The following is a 25067-nucleotide window of genomic DNA, read 5'->3' on the forward strand; positions in this document are numbered from 1 at the left end:
GGAGTGTTTTTTCTCTCTTGCGTCTCTCTCAGAGCATTTGTTTGGTTGCCTGTTATGTCGCCTGTTCATCTGCAACATCGTACATGCGAGGTGCCGTTTGTATAAGAATACATACGGGCATTTTTGTCATTGTGTTGGTGTATGTTCAGTGCTGAAAAGCGGTCTGACTGTCCATCGCCAAGATCGCACTGGTTGTGACGGCGGTACCCGTATGCGGATGAAACAAACAGAGCCAACGAATGTAGCACGCTGATGTTTTTTTGTTTTTTTTTCTACACATGGCGCATGCGTTGTTGACTATGCTTGATGGATTATATTTTCAGCGGTGAATCAAAGGATCAACGCATTTCATTTTTACTGCTAATAGAGTTTCATAAAATTTGATATTCTAAAAGAAGCTCAAAAAACAATTTTGAATTGGTTCAATTGATTCAATACGTTAGCATGTTGGGCAAATTTGATTTTGAAATCAGTGGATGGATCGGGTGGTTGTGAGCAAAGATATATTTTTTTATCTGATTATCCTTATGTTGTCAAAAATACTTATCATAATTTGATGTCAAACTCGAAGTTCATACAAACAAATAATAATAGGGATATTCACTTAACAGCTTAAATTGCTGCGTAAGCCATGATTTTCTGCTTATTTAAAATATTTCATCAATTTAATTGGTTTACGCAGTTTAGTGACCCCCTAATAATAATATGCAATAATAATTAAATAAAGTTTTGTACAGACTCAACTGAATTTTGATGTGATTACAACAGCGAGTTTACTCAGTACCAACCGATGTTCAACCACGAAAACAACATAGGTCATACCCTGATAAAAAAGGTCATAGAGATACAACAGAATCTATTGTTACAACACGCTGAAATGAATGGTATTTACTATTAATTCAATTGTTTAAAACGATAGAGTAACAACACATCCTATGGTTTTCCACCATAGCATATATTGTAAATGTCATTTTTACAATAGAAAATGGGGGTTGTAAAAAAATCCTAAAATTCTGGAGCAAATTCAAGTCAACTACCATTCAATGTATGGTGTTTTTATAAGTGAAATCTCTAGTACCATTGATTTTATTGTGCACGTATTGTAGTTCCAATACAGCATTTTCAGCAGGAAAATACGTACACAATATAATTTATTGTTGAACAGACAAATTTATCATTATTCAATGGTCGTTTATGGCGATTTTATTGGAATTTTTTATCAGGGTAATCATTCATCTGGTTCGCTTTGTTTATAGAATTCGGCCTACTTTTTCAAGTTCGACCTCAAAACATAAACAAGTATGAGAATTTGTAGTACGGTATTATTTATATTCTCGGCTTCGTAAATTAGTCAAACAAAAATGTTGAACATGTAGCCGAAAAGGTCACGAGTCGCCCCTGGTAAAAGCCAATACTCTGTACTTCACTAGCAGTACAAAAGCATTCCGCGAGATGGAAGCACGCCAATTGCAGCCGTTACGGGTGGCAGTGGTTATACACGTTACCCTTGTGTAGGTACGTTTTTATATATGCTGTGAGTGCGATTGAAATATACGATAGCTTGTCAGACGATTTGTTTACATTTTGTGTTGTGTTCATGTTCGCTTGAAGTCGCTTCCACTCGCTTCATTAATTTACTCTAAACTCAAATAGTTAGAATTTAACATACTATCACATTAATCTAAAAGTATCCCATTAAACTCCATGGATCTCAACCGGGTACCGAACGAGCGTAAGCTGTACCTCTGCAAATGGTACTTCAAAGGTAACATACTTTAAATTTCTAATTTTGTTGGCATACCGATTAGTCATAGCATATTCGATTATTTTCTTCCACCAGTCGGATTCGCACTCTTGCCATTCGTGTGGGCCATCAACACAGTGTGGTTCTTCACTGAGGCCTTTCGGAAACCCGCCTACGATGAGCAGAAGGAGATACGGAAATGTAAGTAGGAGAATTCGGGGCATAATGAACACCCGGGGTGAAATGGACACACCTGTTTTTGTCGAAAGCGTTGAATTTTACGGTAATATTTTAATTTAGAAGTGTAAAGGAACACGTCATTGTTCTATTTTTAATGGCACCATTTATATCCCTTCAAAATAATCAAAATATCTTTAAAATTAAATTGTATTCTTCATATGGCGGACTTCTTATAATTTTAAAGCAGCGGAAAATAAGGTATTGCGAGCGTTTGAGTGTCTTCCCCATAAAAAATAGCAATGCATTACAGAAATGGAACAGGAATAACGTTTCAAGCCTGGTTCGCCAAATACGACGATCTGTTCGAAGAAGACGCTTGAGCTCTGGTCGGACCGGCCATGATTCGATTGTTGCTTTGGAACCTCTGCATCGTAGCACATAAGAATTACATATGTATGCAACATCCTCCCGAAGAAGCCGAAGGAAGTGACTTTTGATGAAACCATCAAGACGTTGAAGTTCATCTTCGGTCGTCCAACATCGCTTTTTAATCAACGTGGCAGTATCTGCAGCTTAAATAGGACGCGATCGACGATTACTCCACCTACGCTGGAGGTGTGAATGAAGAATGCGAAGAATTCAAACTTTCGGAGATGAATACGGCTTAGTGCCGGTGTTTGATGATCGTTTCCGGCCTGAAGCCAAGCAACGGCTCGTATCGAAGCTAGATGTAAATTCGTGAACCTAGGGATCAATGGACATCCAGTACGGCTACAACTAGACGGCGCAGCAGACATCACCATGATTTTGTGGGACGTGTACAGACAAATAGGTATCCCCGGTAAAAGTGCAGCATCCATCAACGTTGTTAACGCATCAGGTGACGATGTGGGTCTCATAGCTGAATTCGAATATATAATTATTTTAAACCTAGACACTGTGCAATCCGGAGCAACTTTAATCAATTATGAGTAACGACGTCGCTGGTGAATGGATAAGAGCTGTGAATGATGGATATGCCTTTTTACATCACATGTGCGCAAGTTATACACAGTAGAACTCCATTTCATTTCAGTGCTACCCGTGCCACAGACGTGCTAAATATAGTACGGACGTATGTGGCCCTATCGAGGTCCCATCAATTAGCGGAAGTCGGTATTTTGTAACGTTCGTTGACGAAGCGAGTCACAAAGTGTTCATGTACTTCGTTGATTCCAAGAATCACATGAAGGGCGTCTACGAACACGGATGAGCGACAAACGAGTCGAAAGATCAATATTCTTTGGACCGATAAGGCTGACACAAATTTCGATTTTCTCTAATGTCACCCCCCCCTCGGAAAATTTTGGCCGGAATTCAACATTTTGAGGGGGGAAACAAATAAATTATACAAAAATTTAAAAAGTTTGAGCTAAAATTAGAATTGTCGAGAAAATTTCTTAACAAATCCGATGAGTTTTACAATTTTGCCTAATTGTTTGGGTAACTGTTCAACATATACATTTATTATTTATTATCCATCCCCTTGACGAGTCAACGAGCAAAGTGACAAAAGAAGAAAATGAGATTTGTTCCGGCCTAATGGGAGAGAGTATGTCAATTCGTCACTGAAGAAGTCGATGCAGTAAAATGGGGTGCTTCATCAAACAACTCGCCCAGATGTTTATCAGAACGGTACAGCGGAGCGTATGTACCATAAGTTGATCGAAAAAGTGAGACCCATGATTAACGATGCCAGGCGGCCGAAGAAGTTTTGGGTGAAAGCCGTATCTACCGAGGCGTATTTGGTAAACAGAAGTTATACTCGAGTATTAGTAGGCAAAACCACAAGCTTAATCCCAGAAGAAGCCCCATCTGAAACACCTACGAATATTCGGATCAATTGTTTATTGTGTGTTTACATCAACAGACTATCTGTAGTCCCAATCTGTAGTTTTCGGGTAATGGTTCATTATCCAAAGCAGAAACGGCAGAAGTACGACTCGAAAGCCGTAGAAGGCATCTTTGTAGGATACGGTGAAGTTTCAAAAGGTTTTCGAGTGTACTTTCCATCAACAAATGAAGTGATCGTTAGTCGATACGTGGTATTCAATAATGAAGGACGTTCAACAACAGACGAACTGGAGCAACCATTTGAATTCATGAGCTACATTCTTGGCTGGAAGTTGAGGAGAATGAAGTTCAATAAAGCAATAAGGGCAAGAAGTGGGTGTATAAAACAAAGTATAGACCTGAAGGAGAAGTGAATCGATTTAAGACACGGTTGGTCGTCAAAGGCGACATTACGGCATCGATTATGACGAGGTCTATGCTCCCGCGTAGTTCGCTACTCAACAATCGGATATCTAATGACAATCGCAGTGGAGCATAATCTACATCTCTATATCTGAATCGATCTATATGGAACAAACAGACCGTTTTGATGAAGATCCTATCAAAGTGTACAAACTGAAGAAAGCATTATATTGCTTGAAGCAATTATGTCGTGTGTGTAATCTACAGCTCGACAAAGGCCTTGAAGAAATTTGGTTTGGAAAAGTCTTAAATAGATCCCTGCTTGTATTTCAAAATCGATGGCCAACGGATTATGCACTGAATCTGGAAGAAATCTTGCATCGGTTCAACATCAGTAGGTCGGCTCTAGAGGCACGGTGAACTGCAATTCAGTTTCGACTTCAGCGGATTTATCAACCAAGCAAGACAAGACAATGTGTCCAAGTAATCCGGAGGAAGCGGAAGAAATAAGATCAGTTCTATGCAAGGAAGCGGTAGGTTGCCTAATGTATGCTACATATGCAACAAGGCCGGACACAGCACTCGCCCTGTACAAGGTCAGTAAGTTCAGTAGCAATCCTTGACGTCGCCATTGTGAAGCGGTAAAACGTATAATAAGGTATTCAAAAGAAACACTGAACAACCGTCTCAAGTTTTCCAAATGCAACAATCCTACTGTAACGGCATATTCTGATCCGGATTGGGGAGGAGATGATTATCAAAATGAGATGAGCTACATTAGAAGCTTAACCTGAGAATATCATATATGAAAAACTTGTGCAGCTAGACCAGTTCTACAAGAAAGTCACGGAAAAATCGCTAATTTTCGAATATTTAAGGTAAATGTCACGAACTACCTTAAAAAAAATACCAAATGATATTCACGGTGAATATCATTTGGCATTTTTCAAAGGTAGATCGTGACATTTACCTTAAATATTCGAAAAATAGCAGCTTTTCCGTGACTTTCTTGCAGAACTGGTTTAGCCGCACAAGTTTTTCATATACCATATTCTCAGGTTCAGCTTCTAAAATGAGCTGTAGGTGGTTGAATTTAGATATGACGAAATGAAATTTTCAGCACTGCTAAGCGGTAGAAAATTGTGGCTTTATCGATGTGTGAAGCCGAATATGTAACGCTATCAAGAACTGCACAAGAACTCTCTGGTGCAGGGCTGGTAGCAGGAACTGAGGGTCAAAATAGTTATTTTAGTGACCAAAATCTCTGAAATAGTGACCAAATAGTGACTTTCAGATAGCAAAAAAGTGGCTAAATAGTGACTTTTGGCACAAAAATATGCTTAGTGAGGAAACATTGTAGAACGAATTTGATTCAGAAAACCCTGAAGTACCGCATAATGAAAATGTTCAAAAAAAACTTTCATCTTCCATTCCTAAAATTGTACAAAGCTGCATGTATTTTCAATTTTATAGAATATATTGTGCAGAACCAGATGAGCATAGCATGAAAATTCTGTCAAGAAATAATAAATAAATTATGAAACTTTTGGAAAACTTGTTGGATGTTTTCTGTCATGAATTTCACCTTGATGGAAACTTATATATACAAATGCTTAAAAATGTGCGAATGAATTTGAATAAGAATTTTTGAAATATGATTTCTTGAATATTTTTGCAAAAATTCTCTTAAAATAAAATAAAATTAATAACAGAAAATAATTAAGTAATTTTGATGTAATACTTGAAATATTTCTCTACGTACCCCCTTGGAAATTTTCAGAAAAATTACAAGAAGAAAACAACGGTTTTTTTAATAGCCTATGAAAATGTAATAGAACTCTTAATTTCTTCAAAATGTCCCATATTTACTAATTTATTTGAATTGTCTCACAGTTTCTGATTAAATTTTCATAATATGTAGTTACAAGCATTCTGGGAGAAGTTGTTAATTTTATTTGGGGACTTAAAATAATGACCAAGCCACTAAATAGCGACTTGCTATTAGGCCTGCACTCTGACTGACGCACCATGGGGCGGCCCCATACAAAATATGTTTGCGTTAGCTTATAAAACTCTCCAAACTTTATGGAACTCAGTCGTCCAATATATATAAAAGTTGTTTCGATACACACGTACAGTGAATGGATTCCATTGATGTTGTTTTTTAAGGCATAAACGCTGTTTGCAGTTCAGAAGGAATTTTTCGGTCTATCTTGATGCATGGGAAATTCCTTGCCTGAATCGCCCAAGAAACCGTTTTTCTTCGATCACAGTACGCACACAGAGAACAGACGAACATGCTCGAACAAAATTTCCGCAAAATGTTGTGTACAGGAAAAAACAAGCTCAGTAGCGACATCGACGGTGACTTTCCCACCTAAAAACTCATTTCGACATCATGATGGCGCTTACATAAGAAATATTTCACTAGCGGACCTTTAAATTATCTAACTCAAAGACTGAACTGTACAATCTCAAATAACAATAAGCATTTTGTTGTCACACTTTTTAAGTAACAAAAAGTAAGCAACTCATTACCAATTAGTTTCATTATTTTCAATAATATATAAGTTAAACAAGAATTCAAATATTGTTTTCCATGTAAAATCAATACGTTCTCTTGGTGGAATTATACTAGAGTGCACACCTGGTGACACTAGCGCCAAAATGTAAAAAACGGCAAATTTATACCCCGATTCGAAATGTGACAGCGCCGCGTAATGGCCACATTCCCACATGCTTTACACAACTACACTTCATGAGCTGGGACGTCTGTTCTCTGTGGTACGCAGTTGCGAAGAAATGACAGTTCAAATGGAAGTCACCGTGGAAAGTTTCTGCCAGGAATCGGTCAACAAGTTTCTTGCAGGGTTCCTGATTTCCACTTTTCATCTTCTTCCACACTCGAATACAGTTAGCAGCGAACGGTTGTCGCTTTAGTTTGTGTGTTTGCTTGTCAGCGACGACAGCAAACACCGGCGAACGGTGGGAAGCCATACATGGAATTTAAACATTCGTCCACATTCGCATCGCAAGCGATGGAGAGGTGATGCGATTCGTGAATGATATTGCGCGTACGAATATTTGAAGTTTTCAAAAAATGTTTGTTATTTTCTTTGCTAATCTAGCATTTTAACAACAATACACTAAAAACGTATGCATTACATGCAGAAATTCTCTTCTGGTTATGATAATAGCCGCTTCGATCGCTCACCAGCATTCGTCACCATTCGCCATTCATTCATTCGCTTGCGATCCAAACTGCGACGATCGGCCACGAATATCCATGTCAACCAGCTTGCGCATCGCATCCCACTGGTGATGGGGTTGCGTGTTTGATCACGACTATCCGTTTGCTGCACCTTTCTCGATTCGCTTCAGCAAAGAGAAGTGAATATGAATGGGGTGAGGCGAATTTACCGATCCTTGGTTTCTTGAGCGATTCCTTTCAAACACCAAACTAGGCTATATGTTTTGAAGATTTCTATAACAGTTTTACTACTTTTAGTTCTACATATGATCTAGGTCGTCCCAAAATTCCATGAAATGTAGGTGCAGGATCTACAAGCAAAACTAATATTATACGAATGACTATTCTATACGCCTCAGACCAATGACCCTTCTAACAAGTAAAAGGAGTATTATATTGAACTGTATACATGGTAAGTACAGATCTTACAAGATCTCCATGGAATATAAGCCTTTGTGTCCAGTCCACAAAACAACCAGTGCTTGTGCAGGTCTGTGAAGGTCCGTAATGTAATAATGTCCGCGAAGGAATTTAGAGGTCCGCAAAGCGCTGTAATGGTCTTTAAAGATTATTCAAGGCCGTGCAACGATTGTTTGAATAAATGTTTCACTTGTTCGTCAGACTACAGCCAATCCACAGACAAACAGACGTAACACTTCGAACATTTTTTGATTCAAATTATAGTCCCGGAAACCTGTTCGCCCAATACTAAAAGTACTGAGTTTGGCCGATCATCAACTAGGTGGCGGTAGTGGGCAAACGTCAAACTCAAACAAAAACGATGCAAGCGCCACGGGTGACCAATTGTCCAACTATCAATTTTTTAAATAGACCGTTAAGTCGGTGTACGATGGGAAATGTCAGAGTGTTACGTCTGTTTGTCTGTGGCCAATCCATACGTGTTTCATTTACTCTCTCAAAAGATACTTCAAGAAACCCCTGGATCGCTCCTCCTGAAATCCCCTGTAATACCTCTGAAACACCCTGGAACATTTAAATTCTCTAAAGAAATTTTTATCCAAATTTTATCTATTTATCGAACGCTGCCATACATCCAACACTTTTCTACTAACTTTTCTCATTTTTTTTCCTCTATATTCTATTTCTAGATGTAATATTTTCTGCAATTGGATCCATCATTTGGTTTACATTGATCCTGACCTGGGTCATGACGTTCCAGCTAAAGCGAACCGAGTGGGGCGATTTCGCCGATAGCATAAGTTTCATCATTCCCCTGGGACGCGCTTGAAAGAGTGGATTTTTTTTTAGTAAATTAGAGTTGCTAAAATAATTTCAATTCATCGCTTACTTATTACCCTCATTACTCATTAAAATCATTGAAATAAATATAAATACTGATATCACCAAACAAAAAACTGACTTTCAATTACATATATGTTATAGGGGACTGCATGAAATTCTCTCCTTCTCTTTCACTCTAACAGAAATCTTGTAAACAACAAGGCCACGAAACTTCAAAATCCCATACAAAATCAAAACAGTGCGGTGCCCTATAACATCCGATTCGACACCCCATCCCCAAAGTAGGCCGCCGCAAAAAATATCGATCGACTAGTGCTGTTTTACTTTCAAGTTCACTGCTCCGCTTCCGTCAATCATTGGCACCTTCACCAGCGCGGAAGCCATTGCCACCGTCATCGAAGCGGAACGTGTCCTAGCTTCGTGTGAAATGTCCCCGTGACCTGTTGCTTCCAAATAGCAACCAACTGAATGCAACCAAGGCAAGTGCGCCGTGAACGGACGGGCTCTTGGACGGGCTTGTATCGGAATTCCGCACCGCGGGTTGCCAAGGCACCCCGGCTACTCGGGTCAACCGCCGTTCGATGCAACCCGGTTGCTCCGTCGTTGTTTATTTTGCTGGCCTGGTTTCAGTCCAGCAGTGAGAAGTCAATCGATACGGTGTGAAAAAATTTCGTTCCACAAGGGAATTTTCTTTAAAATAGAAAAGTTTTGATAAGAAGTTCAAAGAGTCCTTTTTGGGGTCCCTTAGCATGGAGAAAGAAAGTCGTTCCAAACCGATTTCGATCGTTCCGAAGAACGTGTTCGGGCTGCGAACGGATATTGTGGGAAATGTGCATTTTACCACGAAGCAGGAGATCATTTACCCGGTGGCGGGGGTTCTGGCCATCCACGACTTTGCCACCAATAAGCAGAAGTTTTTGCGGTAAATTAGAATACGACGTTTAAAATTGCGAAGGTGAAAATTATATTGGTGGAACATTTTTTCAGGTTTCCTGAGAATTACCACCCGGAGAGGATTGTGATTTCTCCTGATCGAAGATACATCGCCATATCCGAAAAGAGTGGCGACAGGTAAGAACATCCTTTCTGTCAAAGCAGTGAGTTAACGCCGAATGTAGCAAGCGCCTCCACTGGTATCAGTCCTGGGCCAATCGCTTCCAGTCGGCCAATAAACAGATGATGAGTCAGCAAGTTGTACTCCAGAAATTTTTCGAGAATCTGCCGCGGGTTGAACATCTGATCAACAATATAATACGGTGTAAGAGTTGATACAGCTGCTCACTACCGTGCTTGAGAAGCTCGACCAGGAGTTCGTCCTTCCCAGCAGCCTTATTGTTCTTCAGCCCTCTAATGACTGTCTTGATCTGCTTGACCTCGTCTAGCGTTGGAGGTTCCACAGCTTGTCCGTCGTCGTGGATTCGAATTCTGTCTGTCGCTCTTCCATTTCCACCTTTCAACAACTCCTCGAAGTGCTCTCTCCACCTGGCAGCCAGGGTTGGTCAACACCGAGGAGAATCGAAAGATAAGAGTATTTTTCTCACCCACCACGCACGGCTTGCTTGATGTAAATTTCTCTTCCAATTTTCACTCTTCTCTTGCCACGCACTTTTGTGCATTTAGACCAAGGAGAATACATTTTACTAAGGTGGCGCAGATAAACATTGCAAACCACTGGTTGTCTCTTCCATTCTTCTGGTGTTCTTATGGAACTGAAATAGTGACGTCACTATTTTAGTTGCATAAGAACACCAGAAGAGTGGAAGAGACAACCAGTGGTTTGCAATGTTTATCTGCGCCACCTTAGTAAAATGTATTCTCCTTGCATTTAGACAATAGAGAAAGAGTTTTCTCTTCTCATGCACCCGACAGTCAGAGAGCAATTTCGTGGTACGAACAAAGTGGCGAAAAAGGCTGTCAGACTAGTGTCAGATTTCCTACTACACATTGCGAAAATTCAATTTTGGCTTTTGAGACCGTTGATTGTGACCTTGATCAAGGCCTTGATCTATCAGTAGATCAGCTCCAGAGGCACGACCTTGATCTAGCTACATTCAACGTCTGTGGGCTTTTAAAATTTTCAAACGTCTCTCTCTACGTCAAGGTTTGCGTGGTTTATGGATTCGAATGAAAAACGGATAACCAACCTCGATAGGAGCTTGGGAATAGAAGAGCCATCCTGGGGGAAGTTCTTGGGAAGTAAATATTGTCTCTTAACACTGTCTTCCGTACGGTATAAGTAGCAATTCCGATGTTTTAAGTAGAGGGTGGCAGTCAAGGTTGCATTTCGAATAACAGTGAGGAACACAAGAGCTCCACAGTTCCGGAAAACCCCGTGTGCTGATTTCGGACCCAGATAAACAAAACAAAAAAACACTCAGGTTGGACGTGAATTCGAAGACAAACAATGTCTCTTGTTCAGACGCCATTCAATTGTCAATTTTTTTCGACCGTTAGCCACGCACTTCTTGTTACCTAGTTTGTGTTGATGTCATGGCAACATATGCAGTCTTCCAAGCGCAACGCTCGGAAGATAAAGAGAAGTACTGTGGGTGAGCAGTAACTGCTCTACACGCAATGAAATCCATAGTGCACTACGTTAGTTTCAATGTTTCACTTTTGAGTGCGTGTGTTTTTCTCTTTTCACACCGAAGAGCATCAAGGCACACTTCTCTTGGCTGCATCAAAATCTTCACTTTTTAAACCGAAGTGTGAGAAATGACCAACTCTGCTGGCAGCCACCATTGTTTTGTCTGTCAGCAAGTTTCCTTCACGGTCGTTACACATGACGGGAGAAGGCGCTGCTTTTCTCCGCACGCCATTGACAGTTTCGTAAAACCTCCGCATATCATTCTGCTCCATACTTTCTTGCGCCTGAGCAATCACATTTTCCTCGTGGTATTTTTTCTTTCTGCGGTGGATTTGTTTTTGGGCTGCTCTCGCTTCCCTATATCGCTCCCTGCTCTACCGGGTCCCGCAGACACCAGCATCCGGCTTCTGGCGACGACATTCTTTTCATCCGTTACCCTCTGACACTCTTCGTCGAACCACCCGTTCCTAGGAGGTCTTTGAGCAGTTATTATTGGCTCTTTATTATGGGGATTTTCAGCCCAAGGCTGGTTCATCCCCGAGGTCTTTGAGTAGTGCTTATCACCGCTGCTATACTCATCGCTCCGTGGATAGACTCCCACAGAGTGTTGAGATTATCGCTCTCGTTGATTTCACTTATCCGCTCGTTTAGCTTCTGGTGATAGTCAGCTATCGTACCGTCTGCTGAAGAACGCTGGATGTTGAAACGCTTCGATCGCCGGTTCTTAGAGTCCGAAACGGTTGATAATCGAGCTCGAATCTTACTAACTACGAGGTAGTGATCTGAGTCGATGTTGGGACCCCTTAAAGTTCTAACATCAATGACGTCCGAGAAATGTCGGCCATCTACCAGCACATGGCCGATTTGGTTGCAAACTTCGCCATTTGGGTGTCTCCAGGTGTGCTTGTGGATATTCTTGCGTGCAAAGTAGGAACTACTAATGGCCATCCCTCTGGCAGCAGCAAAGTTGACTAATCTCAGGCCGTTGTCGTTTGTGAAGAAGTGAAGGCTCTCCGTACCGATGATTGGACGGAAAAAGTCCTCTCTTCCGACCTGCGCGTTGGCGTCACCGATGACAATCTTAACGTCATGTTTTGGGCATTCTCCATAGTTCTTGTCAAGGCATTCGAAAAACGCATCCTTCATGCCATCGGTTTTGTCGTTGGTCGGCGCATAGACATCGATCAAGCTGTAGATAAAGAATTTGCCTCGAATCCTCAATACGCAGATCCCCTCGTTGAACGGCTTCCACTTCATGACTCGCTTCATCTGTTTCCCGATCACTATGAATCCGACCCTATGTTGGCCGCTGCCTGCCGCGATACAGCGTTTCATATTCAGCCGCTGGATGCCAGAACAGACGCTGTATGTGCCACACCTTCTTGGTGAACAGACGCTCGGGACGTACCTCCTCAATCTAGCTGAAGTCAGAAGGCCAACAGTGCCCAGGCTGCACTACCAGCTAAGCACACAACTCTTAGCTGGCGGTCTTTGTCATCGATTGATCCGTGAAAGCATGAGGTAGGAACTTGTGAGGATCATAGCTATGTTGGACGCTCTCCGTCTCGACTCACTGTTTTGCAGCTCATTATTTGCATAATCTACGTAAAAACAACTTATGAAGACCGGCCATTGAAGAAATATCGATCGGAACGGCTTCGGAATCAATGTCCCTTCTTCAGTGTCTCCAAACCTTCTAATTTATGGCTCTAAGTCTAACTCTTGCCTACAAAAAGAAGCTCAGAGTTGCCTACAAAAAGAAGCTCAAAGTATTGCGGATTTTTAGAAAAATTTCCACTCTGCGGTAGCCGCCGAGTTCTACCGCAGTTGTCAAAGTCCTACCGCAGGCTTGAAAATCATCCTATCATTGAAACTGAAGGCCAAATCAAAGCATGCTTGCAAGGTGAATTGAACTGAAAACCAACAACAAACAATGATCGTCGGCGTCGTATCCAAGGCTATCCAAGGCATCGCTAGGGCTTGCTGGGGTAGATCGATGATACCTCAGTGAAAATCAGTAGTCTGACAGCTGCGGTAGCTTTTCGTTCTACCGTAAAACGGAAAGTTTTCTTTAAATTAGCAATAGTTACTAATTTTTCCAACTTTCCAGCAAATCCCTTATCAACATCTACGACATCGCAACGCTAAAGAAACGTAAGACCCTACAACTGCCACCAGACTGCCCCAACACCCAGATAGGCAACATTTGTTTCACGTACGACTCGCGTGGCATTGCCGTCCTCTCCGTAGAACCGGATGCCTTTCTCTCGATCTTTTCTTTCGATAAGAATGAATCGCTTATCATTGGACGGGCTTCAAACTCCAGTCAACAAGGACAGGCAAACTACTTGTCCTGTAATCCCGGAGATGCCACCATTGTCGCCGTGGGCGGTTATTACATGCTGAAGATCATGAACAAAACCGACAAGGGTTTCGGACAAATTGGAACCATCAAAGGGGATAACTTGCTGGTAACGTCGATTGCTTGGCTTACGGGAGAGGCTCTAGCCGCTGGAACGGCTGAGACCGAGTTAATATTCGTCGAATCCGGAGAACTGAAACTCAAACTTAGGGCCGACGAAGTTGAACGAATCGATCTCTCGGCCGATACCGATGGTGAACTTTCGTCCAGCCCGGACAGCGATTCAAGCACCAAAAAAGATAACCACGATGTGCTTTGTTTGACCCAGTTCGACACGGGCTTCCTCTATGCCATCCACAATGCGGTTCACGTCTTCGAGAAAACAACAAATTACATTTTCACCAAGAAATCGATTATACGGATCCCTATAACGCTCTACGATGAACAATCCTATAAGATCATCAACGTCGCGGTGAATGCCGAACAGGACACGATCGTGGTCGCTACAAAACACTCCCAAATCTACATCGGAATGCTTTTCGTACCGGAAACCCTGAAGGTTAGCGAACTTGTGTTTCGCCATCTGGGGGAACCACTGCATGTCAGTGGAATAGTTGGTCTGTCGGTATGCTCCTGGAAACCAATTCTCATGACTGCGTGTAAGTATAACTGGAGTCAACCAGTAGAATATTTGTGATAAGGATCTTCTTTGAATTTCAGCCAAAGATCTTACCATACGCCTCTGGAACTACAACAGCATGAAGGTCGAGCTGGTCAAAAAGTTCCAGATCGAAATTGGAGTCATCGCACTGCATCCATCCGGTTTCTTCGCCGCCGTCGGATTCATCGATCTGCTGCTGTTGATGCAAATTCAGCTAGATGACCTTAAGGTTACCAAGGCGTTCAACTACCCGAATTGCACTCAGCTAAAGTTCTCGAACCGGGGTCACCTGTTGGCGGCAGCGCACGGAAAGGTCATCAGTTTGATCAGCATTTTTACGTTCGATGTGGTGCAAACCCTAAAAGGGCACAACGGTACCATATTAAGCCTATCGTGGTCAACCGATGATCTTTCCCTGGCGTCCGGCGGCAACGATGGGGCGATCTACAAGTGGAATGTAGTGACTGGCGAGCGGATGGAGGAGATCGTTCAGAAGGGGATCCATTACCGATCGCTGGCGTTGACGAGTGATGCCAATTCGGTGTTTGCCATTACAAACACCGGACTTATTCGGGAGATGTGCAAGTCGGACATCGTTAGTAGACTGGTGGAACCGCAGTCGTTCCAAATGTGTTAACCATTCTCCGATCTTTCAGCATCGTGAATTCAAGATTCCGGATTTGACGCCACTTACGGATATTGCGCTGTCACGGTCGGATCTGATTATGTTTGTTGGCACGGAAAAGGGGCACCTGTACAACGTAGACAGCAGTAACGGAAATTGCAGCAACTTTAGGTTCTTCAACACTAAGATCACCAAGATTAGTTTAACCTTCAACGATAGCACTCTGATAACGTCGACGGATGATGGTACGTTGATTATTTGGACGATCTTGAACAGCGAAGGTAAAACTGCGCCGTATGCACCGGAATTGGGACTTTGTTCGGATGTTTTGATAGCAAGGCAGGAGTTGGTCGATAAAAATGACTTGATTTCTACGCTGGAAATGCGCATTCAACAGCAGATCATGGAGTTTCAGTACAAGATGAAACAAGGGGACGTTTTCCATTCGGAACAGATGAGGGATATCCATCGGGACTACTGTGCGGCGATTGAGGAATTGAAGGTAATTTATTAAGTGAGGTTTAGCTTCTAGCATTCTATGCCAATTGATTTCACAGAAAAAGAACGAAGAAATGGAGATGGCCCACATGGAAGAGTTCAACCTGATGACGGCGAGTATTGCTCAGCAAAAGGAAGATCGCCAGAAAGAAATGATGGAATTTGAGGCACAGTTCCACGAGAAAATCATAATGGAATATGATAAGCTGAGCGAAATGAAGCAGCGTATGGATCAAATGAGGGAGGACTATGAGGTCAAGCTACGACGATCGGCGGGTTGTTTGCAGGATACGATCGGTGAGTACAGAAATATGCATGTTATTCTAGTTCTCCTAAAACTGTTATTCATTTTTAGAATCTCTGGAGGCCGACCAGAAGAAGCAATTAGTCGAAAAACAGGAAATTATCGACGGGCTTTTGAAGGAAATGGATCGGAAGCGCATCGAGTTCAACGAATACTGTAAGCAGGTTGATGTTGATAACGATCGCAACAAAGTCGAGCTGCAGCTAAACTACGAGAAGAAACTCCAAGAAGAGGAAGAAAATTGCATGAAATGGCGAGGTGAAGCCGGTGTGTTGAAGAAAAAGTTCTCCACCCTGAGCCGAGAAGCAGAAAACTACCGAAAGGAGATCGAAACCCTACAGTATCAGCATGGAAAGTTTCAGCAAGCGATAAAGCAGCACCAGCGGGACATTGAAGATCTCAAAAGGGATCTCGCGGATCGAGAATCGATCATAAAGGAAAAAGAACGGAAACTTCACGAAATGAACAAAAAGACAAATGAGCTGGAAAAATACAAGCAAGTGCAAACGCACAAAATTAACGAGCTGAAAAGCCAAATCGAACCAAAGGATAGGGAAATCAAAGAGAAGAAAGAGATTATTGGTGAGATGGAGAAAAAGCTAGAAGAACTACAGCTGAACAACAAACAGTTAGCTTTACAGCTGCAAGAACTGCGCGACAAGTACTACGGAGCCGATTTAGAGCTGCGCAAGGAGCGAAATCGATTCCGGAGCTCTAAGAACCAATATCAACAAGTTTGCAGAGAAATTTATAATGTGGCAGGACTAATTCAGAAGCCCGATGAGTTGAAGCGAGGAATCACTGATTTATGCCATCGATACTCAGACGACAAAGAGCTCCAGAAGTCGCTGGCCTCAAGTGAAGACGTTCAGAATGAATTCCTACGACAGAGGGAACACTTGGAAAAGTTGACCAAGAATGCGAAAATGAAGAGTGGGCAGACAAAGGATACAGGCGAGACGATGAAACTGATGAAGGAGAATATGGAACTCTTGGCGGAGTTGAACAAATTGAGAGAATTGTTGAACGAAAAACAGCGTGCCTGCACCAGGATGGAAGCTTTGCTGGGGCTATCTAGTAAGGCTATATCGCCACGGGAAGCAAAGTTAAAGCTCGAGAAGGCTGTTGCGGTAAGAAATTTTGTATGTTTTCTCTGTTACAAATGTTTGTAAGACAGATAATCTTTTCCAGGACAAGGACGAACTAGAGAACCGACATCGTGAACAGGTGACCAAGCTGCAAGAAGTCATCAAATCGCTTTCGAACGAAAACCAAAATTTGCGTTCGGAAATTGTAGCTTTGAACAAGAAAAATAACGGTAGAAGTTAGGAGCTGCTTACTTTTCATACGAAATAGCTATTAGCGTTTTCTTTGAAATTCGAGTTGTACCGGTAAATATACTTATGCCTTTCCATAAGAAGATCTGTTCTTTAGGTATACATTTGCCCGAAACGCAGCGGAATTCTCATTTTTTCTATTGATTAAAATGTGTCTCGATAAAGCAAACCGTGTATTAGAAAATGTTTCCTCTATAGGTTTAGTGTTTCGTGAGTAACAAGATAAAAAAATAAATTAGGTACACAAATTTGCGAAAAAATAGCTTTAAAGGTTATAAAAATAGCACGAAGTATATGTAAAAATACTATATGATTTTCAAATGCAAAGCAAAAGCATAGACATCTTTCATAAAAATAGCTAATACTGCCAATTCAAGCTGCAGCACCCCACGTATTCAATGGAGGGCAGTGGCAGAGGTCATCCTAGCGGCCGATAAAAACTTTTGATTCGTCGGAGATTCAGTGCAAACATTTACCTTTGTCCAGCAGCGGTCCTCGCTAGACTTCCGGACGGCATCCAGCACGGCCTGAACGTAGAGACCATCTTCGAAGGTAGCAGCTGCCTGAACCGGTTCCTTTATCCAGCCAGCAGTCTCTTTATTGGGATGGAAAGCATCGCGCAGCGCACCAACCATTTTACAGAGACCCTTCACGTAGGGTCTTGGCAAGGTCGTTTCCGATGTGGAGAACTGCAAATCCTGCACATCGATGTACAACATCTCCTCTTTGATAACACCGGTTTCGCCCGTCGTGCGATGAGCCACCAAATCACCTCCCCTTACCGTCAAATGCCCTTCTCCTCCATAGACGGACACTTCCTGGTGAAAGGCATTGTTCGATATGTGGCAGTTTATATTGACCGTAACCAGAGTTCCGCTTTCCAATTCCATTTGAAACGTACAGAAGTCCGGAGCTGTGATCTGACGGATTCCGTTGATCTGGCCCATATGCTTGATGTAGGTTCGCACCGTTCCGTGAACTTTTACGGCCTTTCGTTCTGTTAGAAACTTTACCAAATCAATCACGTGACTTCCCACCAAATTGAGGACTCCGCCTCCCATGGTTTCGTCACACAACCAGTCAAACTTGTTATGGAACAGTGAGCTCATTCGAACCTGAAATCAATGCAATTTATTTCAGAATAGAATCTCATCTTTACAAACATCTATCACTTTACCTTAACATCGATCAACGCCAGCTGCTCCGGCGGTCCCAGGTATCCCTCCTGGATGGCTTTCTTCATGTGCCCAATGGCTGGCAAGAAACGCAACGAGTGATTCACGATCGAAATCAGCGACGGATAATACTGGCAAGCGCGGACCATCTTGAGGGCGTCCGTCTGGAACAGGGCCATCGGCTTATCACAGACCACATGCTTCCCGATGCCGAGGGCCTTCACCGAGATCTGCGAGTGCAGATACGGGGGGCACGTAATGAACACCATATCGACGTCCTTCCGCAGCAACACGTCGTCAATTTTGCTGGTGAAGAACGGAATCTGCAGCTCCAGGGCGGCTTCTTCGGCTTCCCGCAGGGTGCGACCCCAGATGGCGGCGATGTTGAAACCCTTGTCTCGGAGGATCGGCACCAGCACCCGGGTGATCTCGCCGGTACCGAACATTCCGATACCGGGAAGCATGACTTATTGCGGGAGTTTTAACTTGTTTTGCACTGAAATTTCACTATTTTTCACGATTTTTACGCGATTAACGGGAATGCAAAAAAAGCAACGAGATTGATGATTGTGAAAGAAAATCAGGAGCAAAACAAAACGTTTGTCAAAACAAACTTGAGTGGCGATTTGAAAGGGTTCGGCTTAAAAGGTCAACTGGCTAGATGCCTGCACCGACGTCATTCCAAATTCGCCGCAAAATAAAAAAAAAACTTTTGCTATAACTAAAATTATGGATGCCATAAGAAATCTTATGAAAATTGGTGAAAATTGCTTGTTATGACCAATTTCATAAAATAGACTTATGAAAAGAGCAAAAAAATCCTAAATTGATGCAGACTAAGGCAATATAGCAAATATACCGCATTTAGTTCACCACTGGACTGCGCACTGAGTCTTCATAAGTGCGAAAACGTAAATAAAACTGCGCGATTGCATCAAAACAAATTGATGTCTTCGGCGCACTATTTCTTCGTTGTATGCTGAATAAGTGCTCTGAAGACACCAAGTTGATTGGATGCAATCGCGCACTTCTATTTGCGTTTTCGCACTCGTGAAAATTAGTGCGATAGTCCAGTGGTGAACTAAATGCGCTATATTTGGTCATGTTTGCAACTCCGATCAGTACTCGAGTGGCAAACATGTGCAAATGTGAGTTTGCCAATTGTTTGCCATACGTGTACTGACCATTGACCAACCATTGACAAAAAATTGCCAAACGGCAAACGTCTGCTAACGTCTGATACGTCAAATTGTTAGAATAATATAATTCAGGCCAAACATATCTAAAGGTCCAATCTGCAGAAGAGTGGCTCTCTTTGGTTTCCCTCTCTTTCGTTAATATCTCAGCTATTTATTTGAATTATGATTCTCTCCTTGCATAGAACGATGGTTAAAACAATCATCTTTTGATTTGTACCGTAAAACGGGGTATCTTTGATAATGCGGGTAACTTTGATAGTGCGGCAGGCATTGTGTAATTTATCTTATAACTATGATTCCTTCAATCAGTTAAGAAAAAGGTAAACGTAAATCAATTCTATACATATGAAAGTTCATTGTAGACGTATTTTCATTAAAATCTAGTTTATATACAACTTTTTGGACAAAAAATAAAAATTGTTGATATTTTTGTCATTTATCAGCCCCTTCAAACAATCTGCTATACGACTTCGTTGCAACTATTTTTTCAATGAATGGGCTCTTATTTTCGATAGATTCATCATAGTAGATGCCAAATCTGGCCTTGAATCTCTTAACGAAGTGTGTTTTCACGAAATGGAAACAATTTTGTAAATTGGGATATTAATCTCCATACATTGATAAACGCCTAAAAGTATGCAATGCCCTTGTAATTTCATGTAGATAAATATGTGTTGTTCAAAATTTGTTAATAAAACATTAAAAAGCTACCCAAAAAACTAACCAACTAACCATGAATAGCATGTAATCATATGTTGATGTACCGTTAAGCATTTGTTATTACAAAGATAATGATTTTTGATAGCTAAATTTATTGTGTTTTGCACTCAATACTCCAAAAACTCATTTTTATATGTAGAATTTAGTAAAAAATCAATGTTTTGATATAAAAATGCTATCTTATATATTCCACAAGCCTTCTCTCATCATGTTCATACTCCTAAGATTTCAATCTGTGATTATTTTTTGAGGTTTGATGTGTTTTTAGGGCATTATCAAAGTTACCCCAGAATGAAAATCTGATTTTCGGTTATATGAAAAACTAAAAACATCCAAAATATTTCAGATTATCGAATCTTTTAATTGCAATTGATAACTGATACCCCAGTACTTGTTTTAAAAATATAAAACTCGGGGAAATACTGTTACATGTAAAAATATTGAGAAAATTCGTTGAAAAACTATCAAAGTTACCCCATTTTACGGTACTGCTAAAGTAGTTGAAGTGTGTACAATTACATTGCAATAATTGAAATAGAAAGTGAAATACACTGAACGAAAACCCCATCCCGAAATCGACTGATTTGTCCGACCATCCAGTCCAAATTACCAAAATCGTGTTTTCGAATGACGAACCAGTCATACGGCAATCATCCTAAAAAGCGGATGACGATAATCTTATTCGCGTATGAGTCAACGCACGCTATGTAGGGAACGTCCATAAATTACGTCACGCTTTGAGGGGGGAGGGGGGGGGTGTTCAGAAAAGTGTGACAACCCATACAAAAATTTTAGAGGTCCCATACAAAAAGTGTGACATAGGGGGGAGGGGGGGTTGAAAATGGTCGATTTTTGCGTGACGTAATTTATGGACGTTCCCGTAAATGAATATTAGTTGCAGAACGAAGGCCACACAGATGCACCGAATTTATTCATCGATAGCGTAACAAGTTCCTTGATCGTGACACCCAGCTCGTTGACGATTTCGCGTCGCATGCACTGAACGAAAACCCCATCCCGAAATCGACTGATTTGTCCGACCACCCGAATAAAACGGTATCATATGTCTGTCATACAGGTTATGATTTTTAGATTATTCATCTTATCATAAACTGGATTATAAATCGATGATACAACGAATCATATCGATGATTGATGTTATCATTGTTGAAGTTTCAATGATAGACCGAATAGGTCGTTAAGTATCGTTACCATTCAAAAATGCCTTTTTTCGCGAACAAATTTTTTCGAGAATTACACATGTTATAATCAGCTTATCATTGATTTGATGATACAGCAAATCATAAAAATAAGGGGCGAATATCTGCTTTACCGACATGAAAAAAAATACACCCCTGCGGATTTTCGCCGAATTCTGTCAAATTGGCCTACCATTCAGAGAATCATTGTTTACTTTTGTAGTTGTTTTTTAATCTTTTCTGGTGTGTTTGGGATTCGAACTAGTCGTGGTTTCCGATCATCCTACGCAATTCCTCTTGCGATACTTACGTACTGGACCAAAGCTAAGGAAGTGCTCGCGAGTGACTCAAAGTCAATAGTGATCTGAACTTGGTTGAAAAGTGAATTCCTCAGCTCGGAAAACAGGAACTCAGAGCCACATCTGTGAATACATCAAAGACCTCCACTTGGCTTTGCCGGTAAGTTTGCAAGTGGTATCCAATCTGAAAGTGACCAGAAGCAGTGACTGCCGAGAGCTCCTATTTTAAATATCCGCTTTCGAGCGAGGGTGGTGCATCCACTCAAGCCTGATAGATGGAAAGTGATTGTAGTATCCGGTACCGCAGGATTTATGTGACGCATTGTCCCTGTAGCACGCAGTACAAACCCAGTTTATTGTGCTAAAAATGCCGGAAAGCTGCTTTACAAGTGTGATAATATGGCAGCCTAACGTGACGTCGTCTTAACTTCACCAAATATAATAAAAAACAGTCGAAAATGTTATTTTTGTCACTGCACTTATGGGAAATTTTAATAATCAAAATTATTCATGTATTATTCAACGTATCATTATTATAAGTACAATGATACTTGAAAAATTCTGAATAATTGCAGTTTTTCAACCCTAATCATTTTATTATAAACCTATTACTATTTGTATAGTAATCATTTCACCAATGGACATCGTATAATATGAACGATGCCATGAATAGTATTTTTCTATGCGGGCATCCAGTCCAAATTACCAAAATCGTGTTTTCGAATGACGAATAAGTCATACGGCAATCATTCTAAAAAGCAGATGACGATCATCTTATGCGCGTAGGAGACGACGCACGCTATTGTCAGATTTCTTGAAACGTAAACACCGCGCGGTCGTTGAAATGTTTCAAAAAGAGGCTTTGCACAAAAGTTCACGCGGTCTATCGTTTTCGAAAGGAACAGCCGCACCGTAGGAAACGCCGCAATGTTATTTCTCATAAGCATGAAGTAAACAGGGGGTGAAAACCGCGGTTGTACCTTTCGGAAACGATAGGCCGCGTGCACTTTTGTGCAAATCCCTCAATATGTGAATGAATATTAGTTGCAGAGCGAAGGCTACACAGATGCATCGAATTCATTCATCGATAGCGTAACAAGTTCCTTGATCGTGACACCCAGCTCGTTGACGATATTGCTACGCATGTCTTGGACATGCCAATATTTTTGAAAAGGATGCCCGCGAGGGTATCCTGGCCACTAAGTACATCATTTTTGATAAAGATAGCGGTGACATTAATGTTATTAATCGCTAAAAAAGAAGGTTGCTCGACCATATGGTAAACATTCTATTTTCATATCACTGTCATCCGGTTTTAGGGGGAGCGGGACATTTGGCATAAAGTCATTTGGCATAAGGTCGTTTGGCATAAGGTCACTTGGCATAAAGACATTTGGCATAACGGTCATTTGGCATAATGGACATTTGGCATAATCGAAATGCACCCTTCTTTGTTATGCCAAGTGTCCATTATGCCAAGTGACCTTATGCCAAACGGCCTTATGCCAAATGACACAGACCCGGTTTTAGGATGACATCATTCGGTCGGTGGACCATACGGTTTCCGACCGAATGTCGTTAAGGGGCGTGATCGTATCACCTCTCAGTCGATCTTGGGCGGGGGGTTTCGTTCAGTGTGTGTTGGTCATGCCATCTTTTTTGAAAGGGTGCCCGCGAGGGTACCCTGACTACTAAGCACATCATGTTTTGAGAAGGATAGCGGTGACATTAATGTTATCAATCGCTACAAAACAAGGTTGCTCGACCATATGGTCGGCAGTCTATTTTCATATCACTGTCATCCGGTTGCAGGATGACATCATTCGGTCGATGGACCATACGGTTTCCGACCGAATGTCGTTAAGGGCATTAGCGGAGCCAGCATTTTCTTTTTTCTTGCTCACTCTTCTAAACATACACGAGAAAGAGAAAGATAGAAGAGGGGGCAGCTTGCCTCCTCTTTCATCACGCTCTTTCTCGTGTATGTTTAGGAGAGTGAGTAAGAAAGAAGAAAAAGCTGGCTCCGCCAATGGTTAAGGGGCGTGATCTCAGTCGATTTTGGGCGGGAGGTTTTGTTCAGTGTAAGAGAGCCTCTCAAATGCAGATAGGACCTATTGAAATGTTTGGCCTGAATTATAGCAGGCGTTCAGACAATAGAGTTAATAAACTATAGAGGAAGAATGTCGCTGGCGTCGCCGTCGCAACATCTCTTGCTGGCGAAGATAGGGAGGGATATAAGTGTCAAAGCGAAAAAGTATGCAGTTTGACAGATAGATACCCGGGATGTTTGCGAACGAGAACAAAGGGAACAGCAGCGACATTCGTCCTCTATAGTTTATTAACTCTATTGTTCAGACCGAACGCCAGTGGTAGTAGCCTAGATTTAAATTTAAATAAAATTTTCACTTCTGTTTCTACCACTGCACAGAGTAGTTCGTTTTACTGCCTAGGTAGAAAGAACTTTGCGATGGGTTGCAATTTTATGCCGGGATCAAACGGAAACAACCCACTCAGAGCTTTAACGCGGTATAGTCAAATTTGGGTTCTCGCACGGAAGAGTGGTTTCGCAGCGCGGTGTCACGAACACTAATGCAAATCTACTGGTTGAAAATAAGCCCATTTGATTTTGCTGGGAACAGCTGATCTTTGTTTACTATTTTCAACCAGTAACTCAGGTGGTGTTCGTGTAATGCAGCGTTTACGTACACGCAACACCACTAAAAGCAGAAACCACTAGAGCCGATATTAGCGAAAAGAACCTACACTGAACAAAACCTCCCGTCCAAAATCGACTGAGAGGCGATACGATCACGCCCCTTAACGACATTCGGTCGGAAACCGTATGGTCCATCGACCGAATGATGTCATCCTGAAACCGGATGACAGTGATATGAAAATAGACTGCCGACCATATGGTCGAGCAACCTTGTTTTGTAGCGATTGATAACATTAATGTCACCGCTATCCTTCTCAAAACATGATGTGCTTAGTAGTCAGGGTACCCTCGCGGGCACCCTTTCAAAAAAGATGGCATGACCAACACATGCGACGCGAAATCGTCAACGACCCGGGTGTCACGATCAAGGAACTTGTTACGCTATCGATCAATAAATTCGGTGCATCTGTGTGGCCTTCGTTCTGCAACTAATATTCATTTACATAGCGTGCGTTGACTCATACGCGAATAAGATTATCGTCATCCGCTTTTTAGGATGATTGCCGTATGACTGGTTCGTCATTCGAAAACACGATTTTGGTAATTTGGACTGGATGGTCGGACAAATCAGTCGATTTCGGGATGGGGTTTTCGTTCAGTGTATGTTTGGGTTGATTTCTGATTCCATGTGGTGACGGCAAATTAAAAAAAAACTCCGTGACAGCGGCGCGTTAGCGGCGCACACGTCTAAACATCGATGTCTAAACTCAATT

At 41.7% G+C, this 25067-nt stretch overlaps 3 protein-coding genes across 3 annotated transcripts; 2 read left to right on the forward strand and 1 right to left on the reverse strand.

Annotated features, from left to right (window-relative positions):
• Window positions 1-1583: 1583 nt before the first annotated feature.
• On the forward strand, window positions 1584-8785 carry LOC134287714 (gamma-secretase subunit pen-2). The gene is made up of 3 exons (XM_062850285.1): window positions 1584-1765; window positions 1841-1945; window positions 8519-8785. The coding sequence occupies exons 1-3, from the start codon at window positions 1705-1707 to the stop codon at window positions 8656-8658; spliced, it is 306 nt and encodes a 101-aa protein (XP_062706269.1). The 5' UTR covers window positions 1584-1704; the 3' UTR covers window positions 8659-8785.
• Window positions 8786-8901: 116 nt separating this feature from the next.
• Window positions 8902-17189, forward strand: LOC109419964 (cilia- and flagella-associated protein 57). The gene is made up of 8 exons (XM_062850286.1): window positions 8902-9594; window positions 9660-9743; window positions 13370-14280; window positions 14342-14877; window positions 14939-15409; window positions 15465-15702; window positions 15761-16839; window positions 16901-17189. Exons 1-8 carry the CDS (start codon window positions 9422-9424, stop codon window positions 17036-17038), a joined length of 3630 nt encoding a protein of 1209 aa, XP_062706270.1. The 5' UTR covers window positions 8902-9421; the 3' UTR covers window positions 17039-17189.
• A 15-nt stretch (window positions 17190-17204) lies between these two features.
• Window positions 17205-18816, reverse strand: LOC109419965 (glucose-fructose oxidoreductase domain-containing protein 1). The gene is made up of 2 exons (XM_019694254.3): window positions 18224-18816; window positions 17205-18161 (listed from the first exon to the last, which is right to left on the reverse strand). The coding sequence occupies exons 1-2, from the start codon at window positions 18683-18685 to the stop codon at window positions 17442-17444; spliced, it is 1182 nt and encodes a 393-aa protein (XP_019549799.1). The 5' UTR covers window positions 18686-18816; the 3' UTR covers window positions 17205-17441.
• Window positions 18817-25067: the final 6251 nt, after the last annotated feature.

Source organism: Aedes albopictus, chromosome 2 (assembly GCF_035046485.1).
Source record: "Aedes albopictus strain Foshan chromosome 2, AalbF5, whole genome shotgun sequence".
Lineage (NCBI taxonomy): Eukaryota > Metazoa > Arthropoda > Insecta > Diptera > Culicidae > Aedes > Aedes albopictus.